The sequence below is a fragment of the Procambarus clarkii genome, chromosome 24, assembly GCF_040958095.1.
Source record: "Procambarus clarkii isolate CNS0578487 chromosome 24, FALCON_Pclarkii_2.0, whole genome shotgun sequence".
Classification (NCBI taxonomy): domain Eukaryota; kingdom Metazoa; phylum Arthropoda; class Malacostraca; order Decapoda; family Cambaridae; genus Procambarus; species Procambarus clarkii.
In genome coordinates this window covers 19,454,261-19,477,546 of record NC_091173.1, presented here as the reverse complement: position 1 = coordinate 19,477,546, position 23,286 = coordinate 19,454,261, and the positions used below count along the sequence as shown (strand labels likewise).

At 37.9% G+C, this 23,286-nt stretch overlaps 1 protein-coding gene across 3 annotated transcripts; it reads right to left on the bottom strand.

Moving 5' to 3' along the window:
• Nucleotides 1–2,054: 2,054 nt before the first annotated feature.
• Nucleotides 2,055–21,290, bottom strand: HSPBAP1 (HSPB1 associated protein 1). Of its 3 annotated transcripts, XM_045747756.2 has the most exons (5): nt 21,156–21,290; nt 12,236–13,792; nt 9,215–9,313; nt 8,835–9,031; nt 2,055–7,250 (listed from the first exon to the last, which is right to left on the bottom strand). In XM_045747756.2, the coding sequence occupies exons 2-5, from the start codon at nt 13,532–13,534 to the stop codon at nt 7,154–7,156; spliced, it is 1,692 nt and encodes a 563-aa protein (XP_045603712.2). In that variant the 5' UTR covers nt 13,535–13,792; nt 21,156–21,290; the 3' UTR covers nt 2,055–7,153. The 3 variants fall into 3 exon arrangements, with proteins under 3 accessions (XP_045603712.2, XP_069186788.1, XP_045603713.2); XM_069330687.1 differs by lacking the exon at nt 21,156–21,290 and having other exon boundaries at nt 12,236–15,755; XM_045747757.2 differs by lacking the exons at nt 2,055–7,250; nt 8,835–9,031; nt 9,215–9,313; nt 12,236–13,792 and adding an exon at nt 16,960–19,334.
• Nucleotides 21,291–23,286: the final 1,996 nt, after the last annotated feature.

The window sequence follows — 23,286 nt, the reverse complement described above, 5'->3', positions numbered from 1 at the left end:
CACAATGCCACTGCTGCAATCCTTGACGGAAAGTTTAACGCCCTAAAGAGGATGGAAGAGAGAATAGGGGACTTGGACTCCCATGATGCCCTCTACCTTCTCACAAAGTGCCTTACCTTGCCCAGGCTAACATACTTTTTAAGGTGTGCACCCACTTTTGGCAACCCACTTCTAAATCAATATGATGAGCTCCTCGGTCAATATTCAGGAAGGCACTCAAGCTAGATTTAGATGACAGTTAGTGGAACCAAGCAACACTACCAGTGAGATTTGGGGGGATAGGCATACGAAAGGCAACTGAGGTAGCACTTCCAGCATTCTTATCCTCATGCACAGTGACCAACGAATTAGTAGGGAAGATCCTACCAGAGCGTATGAGAAACCAACCCGTTCTCGCACTTTCTTACAGTCAATATTGACTTATTTAATACGTGCATATGTGACATACTAAACATACTAGTTTACCTTGAAAAGCTTCATAGAAAACACCGACCTTACCTAACCTTCTTAGTATGTTAAGATAAGCATCTTATTGCTTCGTAATTACAATTATTACTTAACCTATACCTATAATAGGTTAAGTAATTGTACCTATAATAGGTTAAGTAATAATTGTAATTACAAAGCAATAAGATGCTTATCTTAACATACTAAGAAGGTTAGGTAAGGTCGGTGTTTTCTATGAAGCTTTTCAAGGTAAACTAGTATGTTTAGTATGTCACATATTTAATAAGTCAATATTGACTATACGAAAGTGCGAGAACGATTTGCAGAAACACAGCGGGAATTCATGATCAAACGTTCATCGCAGTCCGTCTAATTACCGCAAGCTACCACAAACTACACAAGCTTCACAAAGCTTCCTGGCAACACAGTAATGAATAAAATGATATATTTACTCATTATAATGTTGGTGCTGAATCTACAACACGAAAAAACATAATTTTAATCTGAAAAAGTATCTTTTTATAAAGAAATTAGACGAAAATAAAGAGCTGGTGATGCCAAATCAAGTCGACGATCCAAGCATTGGTTAGGTTAGGTCAGCCTAACCTATCATATTTATTCATTACTAACGTATTGCCAGGAAGCTTGTGGTAGCTTGCAGTAATTAGATGGACCCGTTCATCGAAGCAGCCAGACAATAGGAAACCATTGCACACCCTCTTCTCCGACCACAAGCAGGCCCACTGGGATAGCCCCATAATGAAAAAGACTGTCACAACAATGCTTGAAAACACACATGCTGAAAACAAAGCCCTCTTCCTAGTGGTAACAGCACCCCATGCCAGGGATTTTTTATTTGTTGTGCCCAATGCAGCCCTGGGAACTCGCCTCAATCATGACGCTCTCCGCATTGGAGTTGCCCTTCGCCAACTTATTGAGCACATAATCATAACATCTTCACTACTTACTATCTTCATCACTGTAACAATCTTCCTTACTCACTGTCTTCACTATAATCCGCGTGAATTCAGATCATCATTTTAGAGTAAATCATGAAAATACATGGGTAAATGGCAGATTAAACACCAAAATGCCTTGGAAAACATATCAGCGATCACCTTGTAAAATTGGGTGAGGCTAGCCCCAAATGTCTGGTATTGGACAAACCAAAATAGACAAACAGTCTGTCATATATAAATACCTGTACAGTAGAAAACTTTCCTAGATATTTTTGCTTGGTATTTTACCACATTTCACACTACTGTGCCATGATCTATCTTGTACTGGCCCCTAGGAATTAATGTTCCTCACTAGGCCACATTAAATTCAATTTTTGTATTTCTAAGCCTATATGATGGCTTAAGGTGATTACTGAAGATCTTTTTCATTATCTTAACAATATGAATGGGAGAGAGATTTAAAAAGAATTCTATTTTATGTTCTGTCCTGATTCAGTGAAGTATTGTACTGTTCTGTACAGTACAGTATTTAAACAAAATTGAGTGAGCATAGAAAATGTAAACTGCACAACAGAAAAATTATGGAAAATTACTTTATTTTAGATAAGAATTTACCAGTGTTAAGGTATATTAATGTGACAAAATGTATTCAGATATCCACATTTATAAATAAATATACAAGTTACATTCAGTGAGATCATATAAAATGCAAGATAAATGTATAATTATCAGTGCAAATGTTTTACTGTTTAAAAAGAACATTATCAGAAATAATTTTGTTAAACCTCACATCATCCAATTTTTATTATACAGTAATGAGGTATAATGTATACATTCCTTCTGAATTGCCATACATATGTGATTTATTCCTGTGCTGAAATTGCAATGTGATTGATCCCTATAGGTTTTCAATATTTTTTCATGCACACCTAGATGTGGTATTTTTAAAAAGCTTAGCAGTTTAGTGGGTAAAAGAACATCAGTACTGAGCTAAGATTTTCATTTGAGAATGCTTTACCCTAATTTAATATTTTAGCATACAGTATTCCTTTAATTAAACTTAGCTAACAGCATTATACATTTACTGTATCCTTCCTAGTAGGTAATTCATAGAGACTATTTTTTTAATAATGCTAGGCTATTTGAAACATCCATTTTAAATAAACAAAAGCTATTCTGTTTTAATTACAGTATTTTGAGCACACAACATCTACACTGGTAGCGGCTGTAGAATGTGTATATCAAGATTAACTATTACTGTACATAGCAAGAAATTCTGTAGCTATTACTGAAACCCCAAATGAGCAGAATGAAATTATTCACACTTAAAAAATGCCAAATGTACAATAGTTATGCCACAGGCTATTAAAAGCATTAAGACCAGGAATGAAGAAATTCTAAGAATATGTATAAGATTTATCTTTAACTGTTAGTTTTGGTTAGTCTTAATCTGGCAGATCAGGTAGATGGAAACACCTGTCACAGAGTTTATGTCAATACTTTTTTTTACCTACAGTGCAAATCAATCACTACATTGCATAACAAGAGTAGAGTTTCTTATCATTCAAAAATAAATACTAAATTGACCAGAAAGCCACTAACACACTAGTGTTAGTGGCTTCAACAAGCCACCGGCTTCCTGTCCTCGTCGAGGCCACTAGTGTTAGTGGTCTTCAGGTAAATAATCCAAGTGGGGGCATCCACATACAGTTTAATAACTACCTTCTTTCCCTTAAAAACAAAAGTATGCTTGATTATTCCTAAGGTTTGATTAGCTTTTTATTTTTTACTGCCGCATACATAACAAAATTTTTTGTATAAAATTAACATTTATAAACACTGCACACTTTAGAAAATGGGAACACATGTATAATAACTCTTTGGGAGGGAAAATGACAGCCATTTCATCCAAGATTTAGTCTTAGTAACCCATTGATGCACTATACAGGAGATAAAGGGCCAGCCTCTCTCCTGTTGATGGTCTGCTTCTTGTGACCACATTGATGTTTAAACATCACATATCCTTACATACTAAATTCAACTTTCCTAACAAATTATATTTGTTCATCATCCATGTGCCTGGGAGCCGGTCGGCCGAGCGGACAGCACGCTGGACTTGTGATCCTGTGGTCCCGAGTTCGATCCCTGGCACCGGCGAGAAACAATGGGCAGAGTTTCTTTCACCCTATGCCCCTGTTACCTAGCAGTAAAATAGGTACCTGGGTGTTAGTCAGCTGTCACAGGCTGCTTCCTAGGGGTGGAGGCCTGGTCGAGGACCGGGCCGCGGTGACACTAAAAAGCCCAGAAATCATCTCAAGATAACCTCAAGAAGATGTGTTTGCCCTGAACAATACAGTACTAGTAATATATATACACAGTATGTGAATATTATTTTTCACTCTTCTTTTCTCTCTGCTTCAATTTACTTTCCTCCTTGTGTCCTTCTACTCTCATGAAAGCTTTCTCAAGATGTTACTTATACTTCAACCTATCCTCTAAAACTGATAGTACCTATAGCTGCTATAGATGGAATGTACAAAATTTGGACTGGTGGACTCCTCAAAGTTCACAAAGTTGCTTCACAAAGTTCACTGTACTGTACTCCAGTAGTGTACTATTGTACTGGAGTACTCCAAAAGGCATGCCAAAAAGTGTTTTAGTAACTATAAACCAACCCTGACCTGTCCCTGGGTCTGGAAAAACAATCTTAGCTCTAATATATGTCATCTTTTCCCTAATTTAGTACAAATACTGTACAGTATGTAGAGTATATACAGTAGCCTAAGAAAGTTTAGATTAGGTTGTTTCTTTCCTTCTCTGGCCTGCTACAAAATTAATCATATAAAATGTTTTTTTTTGGGGTACAACAATCCATATTTTCTATTTTCCATCCAGAGCATTAATGGTACAGGTACTATCATTTTTTGGATGACATATTGTAATATTTATATAATTTTGTTATTTACTTAATAGGAACTAATAATCATTAACTTCAAGAAGTCAATGAACATCCAAATTGAATAAGAGATTTCGCATCTACACAGTAAAAGTTTTATATACAGTACAGTATATGTCAACAATAAATGAATGTGTAAGGTTTTGCACTAGATGCATGGAGTTATATATCATGCATAAAAATGACAAAAGAAAAGTTACTGAATAATACTGAGATAAATACTTTCTAACAAAATCCAGCATTACAAGAATTCTTCAATTGTGCTTTACAATTATTTGTAATAACAGAGTCAATGTTTATAGAGATGGTTTGTGTAGTAATCTATATAATTACATTTCACATATTTCCATAAATAGATAAGAATAGTATACAGTTTGGTTTTAATAAAGCAGCAGGTTGGTACTATGAATTACATTTCTCTAATATAATTTGTCTTTATATACTTGTCATGTACACATACCAAAGCATGCGAGTTGTAATTAGCAGGAACGTGAGCATCTATCAAATAAGACATAACTTTGAGTAATTTATGTGCTAAACTTGGAATTTTACCCTTTTTTGAGTTTCCTAAATATCATTATTCATTACATATTAATAACTTCTTCCCAACCACACTGTAAATCATACTGCTTTCATATTACCAGTTGGTCCACTTCAACAGGTTTCTTATCTTACCTTAACCCTTCGGCTGCAACAGTTGACAATATCCACAATGCAGTGTTCACCTACTTACTGTTTTGATTCAGTATGTATGTCATTTTGAGGAGTGAATTACTATCTGAAAATCTGGAACTTATATCACGAGTTGCAAGTCAAGCTAGCAGCGTGAAGATAAACTGAATGGAGGCATTTTGTAATTGGTTAATATTTCATCATACAGTATTGTAATATAGTTACTGGTAAGTAGTGGGACTGTTTGCAACCCATTCTTAAAACATAAGACTCAATTTAATTCCATGAAGCAATTAATTCCCCCCTGCTTATGAAATAAATGTACTTTATGCACAACTCACCACAGATGATCTTCAAGCTTGTCTCAAAAAATTAAAAAAAATTCTTTCACTCCCAGAGTTCAAAGCACCTGCCACACTTCTGAAATCTAAATGCACAGTGCAAGATGCACTAAATGCACAATCTACTTGATAATGGTCCAGGACAAATTGAAATGTCGTCGTCTTTTCATCTTCTAGTGTGCGGTTTGGTCAACATTCTTCAGCCACGTTATTGTGACTCATCATCTGCACAGTGCAAGAGTTCAACATATAAGCTTTCCACATCAACTTTCTTCTTGACATTAAATTTTGATTTTCAATAATAACAGTACAGTACAGTACTGTGTTTTTAACTACAATTCTTAAAAATGTCACTCAAGAGATTCCAAAGTTTTTCCAGTTTATCAATCTTGGCTGAATATATGAAGTATTCCTAACAAGTGTAAAAATATTCTGAGTATTCAAGCTTTTCATTATAATGCAGTAATTAATGCTTATTGCTCATGTTTTCAGGTGTAAAATTTTATGCATTCATTAATTCGTCTATGAGGGACAAATAGAGCATCACTTTACAGATTGAAACGTTTACAAAATGTGTGACCCTGGTCTAGGGGAAAATTATTTTACCCTACTGTATTTCAAGGGATCATAAACTATTATTTGTTCTTGCAATTGTACATTTATGTTTACAATCCTTATTAATCTGTTAATATCCCTTGTCAACACTGAATTTTCCTTGCAGGCATCTACAATTTAGGATGCTTTGCCCTTAAGGACAAATTGGGAGAGGGGGATCATATAATACAGTATAAAAAATGGCTCATCATTTCAGAGCAGCCATTATAAGACACTATTCTTATCAGCTCTTAAAATCTTAGTTAAGTAACATAGGTATATAGAAAATCATATCTTACTGTGACAGTATGGAGGACTTAGTGCATGTCTGTCTCTCAGAAGGATATATCAAATGATGGTATAAATACAGTCAGAACTTGTAAATTAATTCCATCTTGCTGAAAAGTCTAATCAAATTAAAAACAAGTAAAGCCTGCTAATTCAATACTGGCTCACTTGGCAGATCTACAGTCTTTTATTTCAGGTAAGACTATATTCAGCCAACCTGGACTGTTCAATCATTTCACAGAACTGTAAGATCCCGGACACGCGTTGCGCACCCCCCGTCGAGCACCTGCAGGCGCGTTGCGCAGTTCAGTGGTTAACTAAGCAATGTTGCAAGTGGAATTTTGAAATAAATCTTTCATATATATATAAATGATTTAATCCAACTCTTTATTCAGCTGACTCTTACTGTATTGTTATAATGCTTGGTCTTAGAGTAGTCATAAGTCCTGTAGCCTGGCTAGGCCATGCTGCTCAGCTTAAGTGGATGATTACATTTAACTGAAAAATGTCTTACTTGGTCTTTGGACTTATGTGTCATCATACATCAAAATAAATAATGTACATAAGCATTTATACATTTCAACAAATTGTAATTATGCAATACAAAAAAAAAGTTAAATTATGAAGATTTAGTTATTTGGTACTACTTACCAAATCTAAAATTTTCTTCCAAAATGGCCATACAGTACATGAACAGTGAGTTACAATAGACTTTAAACATAACAAACCCAGATGCTATTCTTGTGATAGATCAACATGGCCCTTCATTATACAGTATATCTTCAACTGACAACAGTGAAAACATATATAAAAATATGAGCACGTGATGGAAACATACAATACGCTGTTATACACTGCATAGCAATAAACGACCTTTGAATGATGAATAGCACAGGCTACCATGGAACATTACTGGAGTTATTCTTCAGAGGCCGTGGCTCATGAGCGACATCACAGTAATCATCCAGTCCATACACCTCAAGATTCCTATATCTGAAATAATTTGTGTTCATTACTGTACTGTATATGCATATCAATGACGTTTTAATACGTCCAATTAAGGTGAACATTTTCTGGTCCTAATGTCATTACACAGTAATCAGCAGCTAAGAAATAAAGAGCAAAACTAAGAATTTTATTTTATGACAAGATGCTGTTTTCTAATGATCAATAATCAAATTACTGTATCTCTATTCTAATGACATTTTATAAAGTTAAGGGCTTCATTTAATATCTCCTTCCCACTATATTCTCGTCTAACAATTCCTTTGCACAAAATTTATGCTTATCTAATGTAACTTTAAACTAAATCCCTTATCATCCTGTTGATCTAATTGTATTAATTCTAGGTACTGTATATGTCATGCTCTTGCTCTGCATATTCTCTATACTAACTAGCACTCTCTCAACACACCAGTTCAATAAATGATCTTGTAACTTTGAGACACTTCCTTTGTAACTTTGAGACACTTCCTTCAACTTATTCGCAACATATATTGGCTTGCCACCTGTTCAATCCCCGACCATCCAAGTGGTTGGGCAACATTCCTTACCCCCCCACCTCCCCCGGTTCCCATCCCATGTCCTTATCCTGACCCCCCTTCCAAGTGCTATATAGTCGCAATGGCTTGGCGCTTTCCCCTGATAATTCTCTATCTTCTCTGTTACCTACCCCTGTTATCTAAATCCCTACTCTGCTGTTTTATGTTACAGACCTATGTTTTACTAGAATAAAATATTGTTCACTGCTTGATATTTCCTATGGAAATATCAAGCCGATGTTATGAACGAAATTAACTACAGTATTCATAACTGGTTAGTCAATCATCCTTTGACATTTATACCAATGAATCTGAATATGTATCTTCATGTGCATATGTGTCTGGTATGCATTTGGATACTATTGACTGAAATTCAGTCAAACTCCATATGATAGTATGGAGCCTCCAGAAAATAGTCACAAGTGATAAGTGGGTTCACACAGCCCTAGGGGTCATTGATGACACAAAAACTTATACAATTTTGGTCCTGGAGTTTCCTAACTGCCCCCAGTGTGCAGGGTATAACCAATATTCTTAGCTCAGGCATAGACCAGGTACTAAAAGAGCCACTGGGCAACGCCAGGTATCCTCTGCTATTACTGTATCAAAATATTTCTGTAGGACTTTAATTTTGATGAATGAGTCTTTCATTCTGTGTAGAAAGGAATTTTTCCAACAGCCCCCCCCCCAGCACATTCCTGTCCCCCTGGAAGGACAATGTGAAAGGATTCCTATGCCACCAGTGCAGTTCTAATGAACATAATAGAACTCACAGAAGTAAGATAGCTTGAAAGTGTTGCGAGGCGAGAGGTGCAGAATGTACATATGGTTAGGCCATGTGGAGACAACATATTCAATACTTAGCTTTTCAGATTATTACTCATGAAAGAAGAATTATTTATACTTGGCAAAATAAACAGACATGACACAAAAAACAATAAAAATATATAGATAAATGATACAAACTCCAAATTCATGAGTCATATTAATTAATGACCACAAAAATCTTAACTTTATTACATATAATGCTCTTTACCTTGCTTTAAATGTATCAATGAGAAATAGTTTTGATTCTTCAGTTATCGAGGTCCACCAATCTGTTCGACCAAGAATTCTCAGATCATTGGTTCTTTGAAGTATAGCGAAGATAACATCCACATCTAGATCGTGTTGCAATCCAATTCTTAATTCTTCCAGTCTCCGTAAACCATTTCTTTTCACGGCAAAATATAACTGAAATAATGCATGACAATGCCTAATGAAAAACTAACATTGAAAGTAATGAAATGCCATTTTCTGGGCTAGCCCCAGAGGATCCCTGAAGCTATTCATATCTTTTAGTCTCAAAAAATACACACAACAGAATCTGCACTCAATGTACACAAGTACTGTATGATTATAAATATATAGGCATACCTTGTCACCTTCAATAGAATTTGTGTAGAGGGTAAGGCTCCTCAGATTTCTACACCACGTAAGCAACACATCAAACATATTTTGTAATCCTTGTTCTCTCTGAAGTAAAAAAAATAAACCCATGTACATTATACAGGAAAGAGAGAACATACGGTACACATATTCTAAGTACTGTAATCCAGAAATACAGTAATATTTACTTTTACATACATATAGTACAGTACAATATTTCAGACAGAATGCAAATACAGTATGCTATTTAACCCTTTCGCTGCAGGAAATATACACAATACTGTATATTTTTTCTTATTTTTATTAGATTTCAAGTAAAAAAACCAGTATTGAATGTAATGAATTGCCATTTTTTGGGTGAGCACCGGAGGCTGCCTGGAGCTATCGGGCTAATATATGATACATTAGACCAGGGCATTAGTCTATGGAGTTCAGCTTACTGGGGACCACAAGCCAGAACCTGGCCCCCTCAGAGAGGTGCAGGGAGCAATGGCCCTAGAAAACCTCCCTGTGGTTGTTTTTTTTCTTATCTGCCATTGACTGGGGTTAGGCACCCAGAAAGGTAGGCATAACAAAACAAACTCCACATGGTAAGAAAATTACAAATAAAAACTGAAAATAGAGCCAGAACTCCCTCATATCCCAAGGAAATAAGCAAACAAGTAAATGTCACATTCCACTGCCACATTGCTCATCCGTGCAGTCCTCCCATCCCCGCACCGGCAACCTAGAACTCCAGTTCAGAAGCTAATCACCAAACAACACAAAAACTGCCAACCAGAGGGAGGGAGGGTTGCCAGCGAGCCTCCGGGGCTCACCCAGAAAATGGCATTTCATTACATTCAACTTTGTTTTCTGTGGGGAGCCCCTGGAGCTACATAACCAAAGACAAGGAAAACAATATACTGTACATAACAGACAAGGAGAACATATACAGCATACATAGATGTGATAAAGCACCTAAATTATTGGGATCGTCTCAAAGCTCTCCAAATGTACTCACCAGAAAGGAGACGAGAGAGATTTCAAATACTGTAATATATTCAATACATGGAAAATACTGGAGAACCAGGTCTCAAATCTAAACAGTAAAATAACAACATACTGGAGTGAACGATATAGAAGAAAATGCGGAATAGAACCAGTGAAGAGCAGGGGTGCCATAAGCACAATCAGAGAACACTGTATAAACATCAGAGGTCCATGGTTGTTCAACATCCTCCCAGCGAGTATAAGAAATATTGCCGGAACAAATGTGGACATCTTCAAGATAAAACTAGATAATTTTCTCCAAGAAGTGCCAGACCAACCAGGCTGTGGTGGATATGTGGGCCTGCAGACCACTCCAAGCAACAGCCTAGTGGACCAAGCTCTCACAAGTCAAGCCTGGCCTTCGGCCGGGCTTGGGGAGTAGAACAACTCCCAGAACCCCATCAATCAGGTATCAAGCAGACCACCAGGACCAAAACAGCAGAAACCCCTGTGCCAGAGGAGAACATAAAGCTCACCGACCCGACTCCCAGAGACCAATGTCAACAAAAACAGAGCCTTGGAAAAACAATCTTGAATAAAAGAGGCCATCAAAAACTGAAGATAGGAAGCTAGAAGAGCACCCTGTCCATGGACCAGGTTGGTTCAGGTGGCGAATGAGCAGGCCGGAGGTGAAAAAAGCATGAGAAAGCTTATGGAATGGGGCAGAAGAGACATCTACCCTGAACGCAAGCTGAAGCGGCTCCGCCTGCACCGCAGATATGAGGAGACAGCATTACACAACAAATGATGGTCCTGAAAAAGCCAAGACAGAAAGAACAAGACAACCTGATCAGAAATAGAAGATAGCCTGTGATGTGATCCTGTGGTCCTGGGTTCGATCCCAGGCACCGGCGAGAAACAATGGGCAGAGTTTCTTTCACCCTATGCCCCTGTTACCTAGCAGTAAAATAGGTACCTGGGTGTTAGTCAGCTGTCACGGGCTGCTTCCTGGGGGTGGAGGCCTGGTCGAGGACCGGGCCGCGGGGACACTAAAAAACCCCGAAATCATCTCAAGATAATCTCAAGATAACCAAAATAGCCTACAAAGAGAGAGAAAATAGCAGAAAGAGCGCCAGGAAACTTCATACTGTTGCCAAGACAAAGCACTCAGATGGAACACTACCAATGAAGCCACCTGATCACCAAACAAATGGTGATAAACCCACATCAAAAAAGACCAGACACGAAGAATAGAGAAGACCGAACCAACCATGTACTGAAACAAACCAACCGTGTACTGAACCGGACCGACCAGCTGGAAGAGGCGGAACCATGTAAAAAGCCAGCACGACGAACCAGATGGGACTTCCGCCAGTTCACCAGGAACCCAGACCCAGCGAGCTGGGAAAGAACCACACCCTTGGCGAGCAGACAAGAGGACCGACTAGGAGCCCACACCAGCCAGTCATCGAGATAGGCCAGGACCTGAACCCCTAGCAGACTAAGCTTGGGGAGCTACTGAGAGCTTCCTTCTAGAAAGACGATATAACTAAGCTTGTAAATCAACTTCAATATTCTTAATTACCATATATACAGTATACAGTACTGTTTATCAGTACAGTGCTGTGTATCACTATTACACATGTCACAATGAACAAAACATTTAGATTAATTAAGTAGAAACATTCAAAGGGATAATTAAATTGTCAATGTGGGGGTTTAAAGTCAGCATTCTTGGCAGTTTTTGTGCTACCACTTAGGATGACATTTGATTCAATCAACAGATAATATCATATACCTTGTGTGCAGGTGCCAGCTTTAAAGACTAAAAAATCTGATTGAATATTACAGGGCGTGGAAATTTGTTTATTGCACTGAACAGCTTTTGATCTTCAAGTAACCAAAGATTTTGTTTTTTATTTTGCAGCGAATGGGTTAAAAATGTTAGAGAAAACTTCATACTGTACAAAGACAAAAAACAAAAAACAAGAAATATATTACACATCAAATTACTGATTGTTTTGCTATTCAAATTACCTCAATTCTACCAAAATCTTCAGTAAAGACTTCTCCTTGGAAGTAGAGATGCATCAGATTGCTGAAAACTCGGCCACCATCCCATGCGTCATTATTATTGTCTTGCCGTGGCCCAATTACCCACAGGTGAGTTATTTGAGGAAAGCATATTGAGAGAGCACCTAAATGATATGCATCAGCTTGACATGGTTCAGTCAGTGTTACTTCTGTCACGTGATTGCTGATAGGCATGGGGTCTTCATTGATGGCTATATGTGAGCGGAGGAGGTCCCATTCAAGGCCACATAGAGTGACCTTTTTTAAATGCTGCAAGTTTGCCAGTTTTTCAAAGTAAGACCTGATATCCCCTACACTGCAATGTTGTATAGTTATGCACTCCAGATTTGGGCAAGCTTTACAGATGGCTTGAACATTGGTTTCCCCAGGTGTAAAAGTATATGATGTTCTAGGTAATGATAATGTGGTATCTTCAGATGCTAGCAGTGAGTCTTTTATCACTACAGCCTGGAGATCATATCCACCATCTATTATAGCATCTAGTCTTTGAAGAGGTAAATGTTTTACTATTGCCTTAATGCCTACATATGTCAGCCATGTTTCACTAACATTGAGATGTTGCAGACGTTTCATGTTTAGCAAGGCAGGAATACAATCGGCAAAGTTTGCAACTTTCCCAAACTTTCCCACAGAATCTGGATCAAGTCCTGAGTCCGTAATCATTCCATACTTCATGTCTAGATATACAAGATGAGGGCTATTCGAAGCTAAGCCCAATAACAGATCATTAATTTTACAACTGTCAATTCTAATGTGACGTAATGTTAGGTGCCTGAGCATTGGCATTTTAATAAGTGCTGAGGAAAGTAGTTCAAATTTACTTAAAGAGTATTTCCAAACATTTTCTCTATAACTGATTAGCATTTTCATGTTTTTAGCACGTTGTAAGGCCATTAAATATTTTGAAGGATTTCTTGTTGGGAATTTAAACTTACCAACGTCAATCTGTGTTATAGATGGTGATAATAATATTAATGCCAATTCATCTATAATGTCAAGGACATTTTTATCTAAAGGACAATTTGTGATACTATCAAATATTGGAGCTAATTTATCAAGGAACTCGGCATGAAAGTTTGGAGGTATTGATTGCAGCGACTCTCGTAAGAACGATGCACAAGTCTCAGCAAATTTGATTTTCACAAAACGATGCAACACCACTCGTAAAAACACAATACAATTTTTAACCGAGAGAGATGATAAGGTCTGAATGCAATTTTCACACACTGCCATGACTGTCATTTAATTCAAGGCATCAAACTGTCAAAATACAAGAAGCCTTAATCTTAAAGTCGAAAAACGCACATAATGTATCAAGTGCACCCATCCTACGGTGTATTACAAACAACTGGCTATATTTTCTCTCCATCTCATTTTTTCTCATATACAGTACTGTATCTAAATTGAATTGAAGAGTGGTGTAATGCAATTTAAAGTAAGACTTTATTGCTTAGACTGTACTGCTATTGCATTCTTGAGACTGCAAACACATCCATTTCTCTGCAAAGTAATACTGCATGTAAGAGTAGTAAAAACAATCCTAAATCTACTAAAATATTTTGTTAACCTTTCAAATCATTAATTTTACTAAAATAAAAAGAGTGTACAAGTTTTAATGTAAATTTTTAATTCATTAATTTGTTTTATAAGTTGGGAACACTTTGTTATAGTTGAGGAATATGACAAGCAAACACAATAAAACAAAGCAAACAACAATTCAAGTTAATATAAAATGATTCAAGTTAATACAAAATGATTCAAGTTAATACAAAATGATTCAAGTTAATACAAAATGATTCAAGTTAATACAAAATGATTCAAGTTAATACAAAATGATTCAAGTTAATACAAAATTATTCAAGTTAATACAAAATATACATACATTTAGACATTCTATATATTTTAGAATGTCTGTCTGAAGATGGAGGCATGATGCTTTGGGCTAGCCTCACCCAACTTTGCATTAATTCCTGTGGGGTATGTGCCTAACATGGTCAGGAGAGGTTTGCCAAAATTCAAGAGGGAAAGCATGCCACAGTCACATACTCACATAACGAGCTCGGTGCCAGAACGGATTACACTCATTAATAGAGGTGCCACTGTCTTTCACAAAACTTGACATACATCTCATTTACTTCATGTCCTAACAGCAAGTCTTTCCAATCAAAGTCCTTAAAGAAATGTCTTGAGTTCCCCATAATGACCTCTCCTGAAATCAGGTTTTTCAAATACTCCAACCTCATTTTCTTCCAGATTATAACGCATTGCATACTTTATTCCCAAAAAGACATACTGTAGTCACTTTTACCCAAGGGAGGAAGGTACTGAATGTCAAATATCTCTTCCTCTTTCTTGGTAAATATCATGTGTGATGTGGAGGGGTAATAATAAGGCATAGGTGACTAGGCTATTTTTTATGGAGTGGGTGAATGAGGCGGTTTGCCCTTCCATAGAAAAATATCTGGAGGAGAAAAGTTTGCCACTCAAGGCCCTGCTTCTTCTCGACAATGCTCCTGCTCATCCTCCAGGCTTGGAAGATGCATTGTTGGACAAATTTAATTTTGTCACAATAAAGTTCCTTCCTCATAACACCACTCCTCTAATTCAGCCTATGGACCAGAAAATCATTGCCAATTTTAAGAAACTTCATGAAAGGGCACTTTTCCAGAAATGTTTTGAAGTGACTGATGCCACAAACCTCACCCTCAAAGAGTGCTAGAAAAAACATTTTAACATTTGTAGTGCTTTAAAACTCGTTGATAAAGCCTGGCAAGAAGTGACTCAAAGAACCCTGATCTCTGGCTGGAGAAAATTGTGGCCTGAAGGTGTTTCAGAACTTGACTTTGAGGGGTTTGAGCCTGCAAATGAAGTGCCTATTGTTGAGGAAATTGTTACTCTGGGCTGGAAAATGGGCTTGGAGTTGGATGGTGCTGATGTGGAGGAGTTGGTGGAGGAACACAGCGATGAACTGACCACCGAAGAACTCCAAGCCCTTCAAAAGGAGCAGCAACAAGAGGCAGCTGAGGATATTTCTTCAGAGGAGGAGGAGGCAGTAGAGAATGTCCCTTCCTCAACAATTAGGAAGTGGTGTAGGCTGTGGGAAGAAATGCAAACTTTTGTTGAAACGACTTACCCAGAGAAAGCTGTAGTAAGCCGTTGCATTAACCTTTTCAATGACAATGTGATGCCTCACTACAGACAAGTGTTGCAAAGAAGGGAAAACAATCTTTAATGGAACGATTTCTAGTGAGAAAATCAAGCAGTGAGCCACAAGCAGGTCCTAGTGGTATGCAGGCAAAATGTGCCAGAGTGCACCCCAGTGAAGTCTGGTAAAAACGCAGAAGCTTCAGCAGGAGGAACCGGCTCAAATGCCTCAGTTGTCAATCCGGATGGGGCAGCCCCTGAAGCCGCCCGAGTCTCACTTCCGTCTAAACCCTGCCCCAACTCCTAAACCCTCAGACGTTTGGGAGCAGGGAGGGTGGGGGGGGGGGGAAGCAGGACGGATAACACCAACAAGGGAAGGACTTGATAGCGCGGATGAAATCAAGGTCAAAGCGACTAACACCCTCAAGTTCGGGTCCCTATAACCCAAACGTGGCAGCCTCAGGGCATCCGGGTGAGCAATCAACCTAGCATGCTGCAGCAACAAAATAAACAAAAAGAAAAAGAAAACCCCTGCGAAAGCACAACGGCTCCAGGAGGAACAAACCGGCCACTGTATGTAATGGGAGACAAGCTGCACAGTAATATGCGCCCCTACCAGCAACGATACCACTTCCAACCCAAGGCAAAACAAAAGAAATGAAAACCCCCAGCTGACCCCAAGGGTGTGCAATTGCCGAGCAGCAAAAGATCCCTACGGAAGCGGTTCCTGATCGCCCTGTGGAAGGGAACCCCAGAATGCAAGGGTAGTACTTACAGAGCACTTAGGGAAGGTGACCCTAAGCACATGCAGCCCCAGTACTGATAAATTACTCCTGGCCTGTGCACCGCACCTCAGAAAAACTCCACAAGACACAAGACCGCACAGCATGAGAGGCCAAAGTCGACAACGTCCACAGTCAGACATCAGCCGAGAACTGAATGGTGTGGGAGGTCCAGGGGTGTTGGGTGGGGGGCTGTGCAGATGAGCAACGCGACGGCGGAGTGTGATGTTTGCTTGTCTTAGAATTGAGGGGGGTTCTTTTCTCTGTTCGGTCTTAGGGCAGCAAAAATATTTTTTTTACCATGTAGGGTTTGTTTTGTGATGCCTACCTTTTTGGGTGCCAACCCCGGTCAATGACAGATAGGGAATGCTTCCAAATATGTACATGGGGGTTTCCATTGGCCATTGCTCCCCTAGCCTCTCTGAGGAGCCCAGGTTCTGGCTTGTGGTCCCCAGTAGGCAAAAGAACTTCAATCGACTGATGGTCTAATACATACGTAACAGCCCGGTAAGCTCCAGAAAGCCATAGGGGCTCTCTATTTTCCAGGCAGTCATCCATCACACACCCCTCAAGTGAATTAAGTGTAAGCAGCTAAATGTGAATGTTTAAAATAATTTTGTTAGCTTAGGTTTTTATTGCCAATTTTACATTTGAACAATTGTGTATGTTGTAGGTCATTCTTTACATGTATATATATATTCTTAAATAATTGTTCTATCACAAGGTAAAAATAAAAAATAATTGCATAAAATATTTATTTTCTGTGATATTTCATTACGGGTCGCATTAAATTCTTTATCAATTGACTTGTTATTAATTTTTCTTTTAATATACTGTACCATGAATGGGTTATATACAATATTTACCTCAATTTGCAACACCAACTATCACTAAAGCTCCCCCTTCCCCCCGCCCAAAATAGAAAGTATAGTTAACACATGAGAATGTGTGAACACTTGTATCACTCACAAGCCATGTGACTGAAACTGTCTGCAGCGTATTATAATGGAAAATTCATATTCTTGGGAGACTCTTATTGATGCATAGTGTGCCTTTGGAATAAAGAATTGCTATAAGCTATAAATACAAAGGACAGTTTCAAAAATTCTATACGTATCATTAAACTAAAGGCCTATTTAATGTACTAACCAGTTGATCTATCCAAGGCTACAAAGAGTTGACGATTTTTGGATAGTTCAACCCATTTAGTACTTACTTAAGATAGCTTTTAGTTAGTGATACATTATATGCAGTAAAGGATTTTTGTCAATTTCATGTATATTTACAACTTAATATTGAAAGTCTATTCATCTTTCATGGTATATTTGACACTCTTTCATGTATATTTGACACTATACTCATATACTGCATACATCAACTTCTTTTTAGACTGAACAGTCTAATTATTTATTTGGTATAAAATTCAGTCAATCTTTTTTTATAGCACTTATGATCGGGACCTAATCTCTCAAAAATACCTGAATTGGGTCATTATACAGTGTATATGTATGTATGTATATATATATTATATATATACAGTATATATATATATATATTATTTTGTCATAAAAACATGACTTACACCATATGTCAATTTTCTGCTAATTTTTCATCTATAACCATTTTCAAAATGCTTATAACCCTTTGATCAGTAAAGGAATCAACCAAAAGCTTAATCTGTGAAAAATTTATATCATCATCATCATCGTCTCTAGAATTGGCATCTTGAGCCTTGGTGAGAGAATCTCTCTTTTTCATAGATACCTCAGTCTCCATGCAACAATTTCCTGAACCAGGTCCAAAAACTAAATGCATGTAATCCAAAAATGACATACTGCAAACCTTTTCAATGTTGTGATTTGCACACCACTTTTCATCTTTCCAGTTAAAATCAGTACATTTTCTGTCTAACAAAAGATTGCAATCTTTTGTTATCAAAGACTGTTTTCTCATTGGTTTCTCCCTGATTACCTCTTCACAGTTACTTTTAGCAGCAGTAGTTTCTCTCGGAACTGAATTTTTAAACACACGCTTAGTCAAAAGTTTTAAAAGTTCAGATGATGTCATAGTAGCAACATCCATCATATTAGGATTAAACACAGAACTAATAAGGTCCAAAGACTCTAATCCCTGACACAAACTGGCAACCTGATACATCACTAGTGACTCTTTAACCCGCTCCTCATGATCAGAAGGAAGTTCTAACCAGGTGTTTATACTCACTGCAAAGTCTAAATTCTCTACAAAGTGCCACCATTGCTTTGGAACAAACAAAACATCCCCTGGCTCAAGTGTGAATACATATGGAGTACTAGAGATTAATTTGGGATGGGAGGCCACACTAGGATGAGGAAAGCCTACTTCACTATATATACTAGATTCTTCATATGGAATACGTGTTGGTGATAGGTACTCAGACTGGGTTCTGGGAAAGAGTACCCATCTTTTTCTACCAATTAACTGTGCCACAAGGTTGCAGCCATATGTATCTATATGACATGGGGTGTTTGCTCCAGTCGTTCCTATCCAAAGAGTACTGTCTTGAACTCCTCTGTCAGGAAAGCCAAATAAACCCCAATCCAAAGCACCTTCCACCTGGTTAACATTCTCAATGTCCTTCATATAAAAATAATCAAAATAAGCCCAGTGATCATTACAATTCACTTCTTGGTTACAAAAAGTTGTGCAACTTCTCTTCCCTTGTGACCACTGAAGAAACTCAGAATATGTCATATTTGCCTTATAGCAAGCAGTTTCCCACTGCGGAGCAGAAAGCACTGTCTTATCCTTTAATCTCATGCCTACACGAAACTTAAGTACCTTTTCTTCAAAAAGTTTAACCCAATCTGAGGCATCCCACTGCATACATTTCCACTGGGAGACATGCTCATCCTCACATTTAAAAGTTGAAAGGTAACCTCGAAACACTAAAGGCTCTGTTAAATCATGAAGGATAGCTTTTCTGATTTCATTGGGATTTATAACTTGAGCTTGTTCTTCATACAGTTGAGTGGGATCTTGGCATAATCGTTTGGATAATTGTTCAGCCATATTTTTATCACTTGCAGAAAAATGCTTGATCAAAGTTCCACTGCTTTGCCAGCATTCTATTTAACCTGAAAAAATTATGTATTTAAAGTAACACAAGCACTAATTTTGTATAGAAAAATAATGCAGTCCGCTTTACTGGGGAAGTACTGTACTGGTTTGGTAACAGGATGGTAGGGGAAGTAGAAAACAGTGTCAACCAATTTCATGAAGAGAAATGGTGTAACTAGCTTTAAAAAGGATCAATAAATACATGGGAAAGAGGGGTTGGCAATGTTCCAGAATATGCCAATAGGGGTCTGCTGTGGTGATGCCTACTTATGTTCTTATATGCACTATATAAATACTGTATTCACCTTTGTAAAACATATATTAATAATACAAAAAAGATAAGTCTTTGAGTGTAAATTAAAAGCTTCTTTCTGAGCAGGCCACTTGGTTTCTTAGGTAATGTCCTACTCTTTCTAAGGACAGGACAAGACAACAGCCAGGTCATGTCAATAATTATATACTCCTCAGCACAATGTGGATAATTTCAAACGAACATTCCCTGTGTTATAGCGGAGGAAGTGAAACACTGGAGAAAAACTCAATCCAGGTTCATTTATCTATATTGAAAATCTTCTCCAAGTGATACTCAGCCTTAGAGAGACATTCAAGCATCACACCGCTCATTGCTAGTTGACCTGCCGAGCTATCATCCAAGACCACCACCAGATGGCAAGCACAATAAAGAGATAGCATAAGAAGTGATAAAGTAATAAGATAAGATAAGAATTTAGGTTACATAACCAGGTCTTGTACTGTGTTCGTTATAAACATTCCTGAATTTGTAGGTGTGAATGAATTGTGACGCAAGATTGATATCCCTCAATTGTACCAGTTTCAATAAGATATTGATTGTATTTTACCCTTCTTTATGATCAATATTTTTAATGACAGTTATAATTTTAAATCTGAAAAACTGGGGAAAGGAATACAATCTGACAGATTTTAATATAAATTGCAATAGAAAAGTAAATGCTATTATACATAATAGCACATGACAGATTCTACCAGATTTTGATTCTCAGACAGGATGAGGCATTTTGGCACATTTCCTTATATTTGAGGCCTTTGTTTACCAGACAGTTAGGTAACTATTGTGGGTTGCATCCTGAGGATGGTCACATGGGTCCGTCTAATTACCACAAGCTTCACAAAGCTTCCTGGCAATACGTTAGTAATGAATAAATATGATATGTTACGTTAGGTTGACCTAACCTAACCTAACCTAACTGACGCTTGGATCGCTGACTTGATTTGGCGTCACCAGCTCTTTATTTTCGTCTAATTTCTTTATAAAAAGATACTTTTTCAGATTAAAATTATGTTTTTTCGTGTTGTACATTCAGCACCAACATTATAATGAGTAAATATATCATATTTATTCATTACTAACATATTACCAGGAAGCTTAGTGAAGCTTGTGGTAGCTTGCAGTAATTAGACGGACCGGGTCACACTTTGGCTTAGGGAAACCTTGATACTGTTAGCAAGTAAGTAATTATCAAAAGAAGGCACCAAACCGGGAAGGCTATGTAGCACCATATACTGTTAGCAAACTTCTTGTCCCAAACAGCTGGGAACTATATGCCAAGCGCAGGATTTTACAACAGAAACAATTATGCCAAGAGCCTAACATTCCACCAAATCCTAATACTAATCCAGGAATTTTACATATTGCAAAGCAAGAAAACATGGGAGCCTCATGAACATATCCACAAGAGCCGTGATGAGGCTAGCCCGACAGCACCTCCCTCCATAAAATACACAATGACAACTGTCATACACCTCAGGGTAAATTCCACGTTGCAATCTGTTTAATCACAGGTTAGTAAATGAAATACCTTGGTCGAAGCGACCGAGGAGGAGGAGGACGACGAATGCACACAAGCTTTGTTTACATGCTTACAGTGGTGCCACATCCTCTCTGGTTAGCTCCTACAGATATGCCAGATCATATCAAGTTAACTCCTACACTGGTGCCAGATTATCTCTTGTCATTTGCTACAGTGATGCCAGGTTATTTATTGTCAGTTCGTACCGTGGTGCCAGATTTATTTATTTATTTATTTATTTATTTATATATATACGAGGAGGTACATTGAGTTTGTGAGGGTACATAGCATGGTGTTTGTATCCGAAACTGCAGTAGACGATTTGATCAGTCCCCGTTTACGTTCTTGTAGTCACTATATAGTACGCACAGCGTTTCGGGCAGAAACAGATCGCATTAGTTTCTACAGTAGTGCTAGATTATCGCATTAGTTTCTACAGTGGTGCCAGATCATCGCATTAGTTTCTACAGTGGTGCCAGATCATCGCATTAGTTTCTACAGTGGTGTCAGATCATCGCATTAGTTTCTACAGTGGTGTCAGATCATCGCATTAGTTTCTACAGTGGTGTCAGATCATCTCATTAGTTTCTTGAGTCTCTAGTTTGCCTAATGAGTTCCTCACCCACCTCCTTTAGGAACTTAAGTGCACATTTACCCAAGGCACCCAGTGGATGCGATCTCCCGTATCAGCTACAGATAATAGCGCCAAAGAGCCTTCACTTACGGGCTCGCCATAGCCCGTGCTGCTTGGAACTTTTTGTTCTGAGTAGCTGGATCTAAAACAACAGCAGCAGCTGGATGCAACATACTTGGCTGGCATGGGAGATGTCGTGATCATCACTGAATTTTGTAACTAGCTCATCAAGACAGTAACTTGCTTAGCTAATTGAATTTTGTGGTTCAGTCCCTGAGTCCATTATGTGCCAACATAACCATTTTTTTCTTATACCCACAGGATGGGTATGGGGTGCATAATAAATGAACTAAACTAAGATCAGTGTGACATGAAAGGAAACGTGCCTAAACGTTTCTATCTTGCCGCGGGAATTTAATGTATAGACCTTTCAGTTGAGCCAAATTCGTTCAGCAGAACTACACCACATACAGGATTTATTGTGCATAACACTATTATTTACATTACTTTGTTTTATTCATTAAATTATATGCACTCTGTAGCAGGCGGTATTATACCCAAATACCCTGCTTGAAACGCTATGCGTGTTAGTTAGTGGCTTTGCATGAATTACCAATCTTTTGTAATCTCACCAACCCATTCTACCTTCCTGCAAATAAAATTATTATTATTATTATTATTATTATTAAAATGTGGTCCCGTGGCGCAGTCGTACTTACTTGGCGAGCAGTAATTTATTAATGTATTCCGTACTCATCCTGTGTATGGCGGTGTGGTTTTCTATAGTCACTGAAACAGGAAGCCTGATGTTAGGCTTCGAGATCCCCCTGCTACTTGGCCAGCTACTGTACTGACCTGTCCCAAAAAGTAACCAACAGTTGCCTAGCTTCTTAGAAAATTTACATTATTTTTTTATTATTATTCTCCTATCTCTATTTGCTTCCTGTTTATTTCTTCTTAAACTACCTTTTCACATACGTTTCTCTCTCATTATACTCTCCTTTTCTTGCCCCTCCCCTTGCTACATAGCGTTCCCGGTTTGGTGCCTTCATTTGATAATTACTTACTTACGTGCCCTTCCTTTTCCCTATCGTTATCTCGACTTCTCACTCGTTAACTTTACGTCCAAAAGATAAATTTATGATTATTTTATCAACTGCATTTGCCACTTCATCACACTAAACATTTTTGTTGTACTTCTGTTAACCTTCCGAGAGCTTTCCCTTCCTATAGCTCACGGAAAGCCTTACCCACAAGTTGTCCCCGGAATACAACCTACTAAGCGTTTAACAATTGTGTACCCAATCACTGCTCGGTGATCAGAGGCGTACAGTTAAGGATTGGTGTCTAGTCGGTCCTTCCCAACCAGGATTCTGTCTTCTGCCAGTTTGTGCACCTCCACAAGCATCCTTGATCCCTACCCACTTTAATTTTTGTTATCCTGTTTTATAACATTTACTCAAATTCTGCTCTTCACATAATTTACTTTTATCATAGCCTACCATT

Coding starts and splice junctions, on each gene's coding strand:
- HSPBAP1 (XM_045747756.2), bottom strand. CDS start 13,534: ATGACAGTCATGGCAGTGTGTGAAAATTGCATTCAGACCTTATCATCT. Junction 9,314..12,235: donor AAGATTTTGGTAGAATTGAG/GTAATTTGAATA, acceptor TTTTTACTTCAG/AGAGAACAAGGATTACAAAA. Junction 7,251..8,834: donor ATTGATACATTTAAAGCAAG/GTAAAGAGCATT, acceptor AAATTATTTCAG/ATATAGGAATCTTGAGGTGT.